Here is a 3,733-nt window from a genome sequence, read left to right on the forward strand (position 1 = left end):
TCTATTCATTAAGAGAATGTAACTATATATCTATCCTAACCACTTTGAATACACAGATACAAAATGGACATTCATCTGTATACCCTTTTTTTGTTTTGCTTTTTGTTTTTTGAGAAGGGTCTTGCTATGTAGTTCAGGCTGGCCTGGAACACGTCCATTAGCCCAGGTTGACCTCATTCTTGTAGCAATCCTCCTGCCTCAGCCTCCCCTGTGCTGTGATTATAGGCCTGCACTACCACGCCTGGCTCTGGCTCAGATACTTTGGTATTGTGGTATTTTGTAAAAATTCTGGCTTCTGGCCAGGCATGGTGGCACAGAACTGTAATCTCAGCACTCAGGAGGCTGAGGCAGGAGGATCACTGTGAGTTTGAGGCTACCTTAGGCTACATGGTTCAAAGCCAGCCTGGACTACATAGCAAAACTCTATCTCAAAACCAAACCAAACCCACAAAAACAAAAACAAAAACCTAAATATATCGCTGAAATACAAAAGGCTGGGGCTGGAGATGGCTCAGTGGTCTAAAGCACCTACTTGGAACAAGCTTGGTAAAGCACAGGGACCGCGGTTCAATCCCCCAGCACCACATGCCAGCCTGCCCCGCCCCCTGGTGGGCTGAGCTGGCCACACACACACACACACACACACACACACATAAATAAATAAATAAATGTAAAAAAAAAAATACAAAGGGCTGTGGAAGTCCTGGGTTTGATTTCCAGCACAAAAAGAAAACAAAAGCAAAGGCAAAAATTGTAAGGTTTGGGTAAGGTTACAAGAAGGTGTTGTAAGGTTTTGTGGGTCCTGCATGGCTTCAAAGTATGGAAATTGAATCCTCTTGTGAGGGACAAAGAGGGTAGGAGCTTAGAACAACTGCTTTAGAGGCAGGGCTTTGAGAGCCGGTCATGATTAGAACGTCAGCCGGGCTTGGTGGTGTATGCCTATACTCCCAACACTTGGGGAGGTTGAGGCAGGAGGATCACCCCAAGTTCGAGGCCAGCATGGGTTACATAGTGAGTTTGAGGTTAGCCTGAACCACACAGTCAGACCCTGTCTCAGAAAAAGGGCATCAAGGAGGAGCTTGGGATCCTGGTGGCTTTATAAGAGAGCGAGCCCGGGACATGGGTGCCATCTGTATCTCATAGTGTTATGCCCTCTGCCAGCTTGGGGCTGTGCCAGCAGAGGTTGTTGCTTGAACCTTTGGACTGCCAGTGCTGAGAGCTAAATTAACTTCTCTTCCTTCAGGGCCATCCAGCCTCAGCTAGCACATGACGGTCCGAGCTCCCCCAGGCACGCACAACCCCATGCGGTGCCTCCTGCCCGCGCACGGCCTGTGAGTGTGAGGGTGTCCTCGTGATTGGCCTAGACGCTCAGTCAGAGTAGTTGTTTTGCAGAGCTAATTAAGGCGCTTCTTAGTTGGTTATGAGGGAACCAAAAGAAGGTGTCTCAAGTGGGCCAGTCCTACAAGGATACAGGGATTCAGAGGTTGCTGTTTTTATCTTTGTTTTTTTGTCTTTTTGAGACAAAGACTCACTATGTACTTCAGGCTGACCTTGAGCTCACTTTGTAGCCCAGGCTGCTCTTGAACTCGAAACGATCCTCCTGCCTCAGCCTCCCGAGTGCTGGGATCATAGGTGTGCACCACTGTGCCCAGCTTGTCATGGTTTTTGTTTACATAAGGCTGGGAATGGAACCCAGGGCTATAAGCATGCCAACCCTCTGAGCCACACCATGCCAACTCCTGAGCCACACCATGACTCCATCCTGATGATTTATTTATTTATTTATTTATTTATTTATTTATTTTTAAGACACAGTCTTGTTACATAGTGCAAACTGGTTTTGAACTTGTGATCCTCCTACCTCAGTCTTCTGAGTGTGGAGATTACAGGCAGCTGCCACCATGCCCGGCATCCTGTTGGGTTTGCAGAGTCAAACTGCTGGGTGTGGTAGCATATGTCTTTAATCCCAGCAGTCAGTAGGCTGAGGCAGGAGGATCACAGGTTTGAGCCTAGTTTGGGCAACTTAACCACTTGGCAATGCCACTTCAAAAAAATAAAGGGGATGGGGCCAGGGAATGTAGCTCATTGGGAAGGGCCTGGGTTCAATCCCCAGTGAGAAAGGAGGTGGGGTGGGGTGGGGCAGGGAACACAACAGGAAAAGCAAGGCCCCAAATCAACCTAAATATATATAGGAACTTTGTAAATTCCAAAGGCATGTCTTGGACCCGATGGCGGAGGGGGGATGGGACGCCCTGTCCACAGTATTGAAACAATTGCCTGGCTGCAAAAGGTCAAAGCTGGATGCTTAGCTCACAGTAGGAAAAGGGAGGGAGGAGGAGGGAAAGGGGAGGGAGAAGGAAGGGAGGAGATGGAGGAGGAGGAGAAGCAAGGGGGACTGGGAGGAGAAACTAGAAGACAGGAGGAGGAGAAGGAGCCAGGAGGCAGAAGAGCCACCGCTCACCTCCATGGGGTTGATGAGCGTCTGGGAGATGGCCACAGCCAGAGAGCCGGCCAGCAGCCGCTCCTGGAAGGGTGGAGACCCGTGCTCGCCGCAGAAGTAGTTCTTACACTGGGTGGGAGAGAGCGTGAGAGAAGCCGCTGCTTCCTGCCCTGGACCCAGCCAGTGGGGGGGAGGGGGGGGGCTGTGGGGCCCGGCCTCACCCACCTGCTCGAAGACTGCAAACTTGATGGCGTACTCAGGTGCGATCTTGAGCACGTTAATGCCGTTGCCCCTCCACAGCGAGTGCACGCCCCCCTCCTGGACCATGCTCCTGAGCCCTCCGAGCAGGTTCAGGAGGTTGTTCCTGGAGGAGTAGACCTGGGGGCCCGTGAGGACCCTCCGGCCCCTCGCCTGCCTCCTGGGCACCCTCCCTGAGCTCCTGACCAGTGCCAACCTGGTTCCCATCCTCGTCTTCTCTGCAGTCCTTTTGTCGTCTACTTTCAGTATTGAAGGTTAGACCGGAAGCCTTTGCACACTGAGCTACATTCTCAGCCCCCCAGCCCTTTTTTCTTTCTTTTTGAGACAGGGTCTCACTATGTAATTCAGGCTGCCTTAAGCTCACTTGGTAGCCCAGGCTGGTTTTGAACTGGCAATGATCCGCCTGCCTCAGCCTCCCGAGTGCTGGGATTACAGACGTGTGACACCTGTGGCATCAGATTAGTCTTCAAAACCCATCTCTAAACCCCTGCCCTGTCCCCATCCCCAATTACCTGGTCTCCAAAACCTCAGCCCAATGTGAACCTTGCATCCTGTCCCCAACACAGCTCCAATCCCAGTGTCACCCCACGAGGGCAGCCTCCATCCCGTCTGTCCCCTTCTGGATTCCATCCAGGCCACCTCCACCATCCCCAGGGTGCCCCCCCAACCTGTGGTCCCGCGCTGTGCTGTACACACACCTGCATGTACACCTTGGCGCGGTCCAGAGGCGCAGTGCCTGTGCGGGAAACTGCCCCGGCCATGGCTCCCGACAGCAGGAACTTCCAGAGGGCGCCGTTGTTCTGCACCTCCAGGACCTCCACAGGGACCATCAACTGCTCTCCTGTGTCCAGCACCTGAGGGAAGACCCAGCCCGGGTGGGTCCTTGGCCACCCTGCAACTTCTGTCCTGGTCTGGACCCCCTTGGTCCCCAGACTCACCTGCTGTGATGGGAGATGGTCGGGATGGTCCACACCCACGTGGCCAAACACGTAGCCATACACGTGGGTGCAGCCGGGGCTCCAGGAGGAGGGTGGG

General features: G+C 53.1%; 1 protein-coding gene across 1 annotated transcript in view; it reads right to left on the reverse strand.

Annotated features, from left to right (window-relative positions):
- Positions 1–3,733, reverse strand: part of Slc25a41 (solute carrier family 25 member 41) — a 7,561-nt gene extending 3,828 nt beyond the window's left edge. The window contains exons 1-4 of the mRNA XM_004632975.2: positions 3,637–3,733; positions 3,397–3,552; positions 2,666–2,818; positions 2,462–2,569 (exon numbers count right to left, since the gene is read on the reverse strand). Coding sequence (XP_004633032.2) covers positions 2,462–2,569; positions 2,666–2,818; positions 3,397–3,528 — 393 coding nt within the window. The 5' untranslated portion in view covers positions 3,529–3,552; positions 3,637–3,733. The remainder of the gene's footprint in view (positions 1–2,461; positions 2,570–2,665; positions 2,819–3,396; positions 3,553–3,636) is intronic.

The sequence above is a fragment of the Octodon degus genome, unplaced genomic scaffold, assembly GCF_000260255.1.
Source record: "Octodon degus isolate 3935 unplaced genomic scaffold, OctDeg1.0 scaffold00050, whole genome shotgun sequence".
NCBI classification, from domain to species: domain Eukaryota; kingdom Metazoa; phylum Chordata; class Mammalia; order Rodentia; family Octodontidae; genus Octodon; species Octodon degus.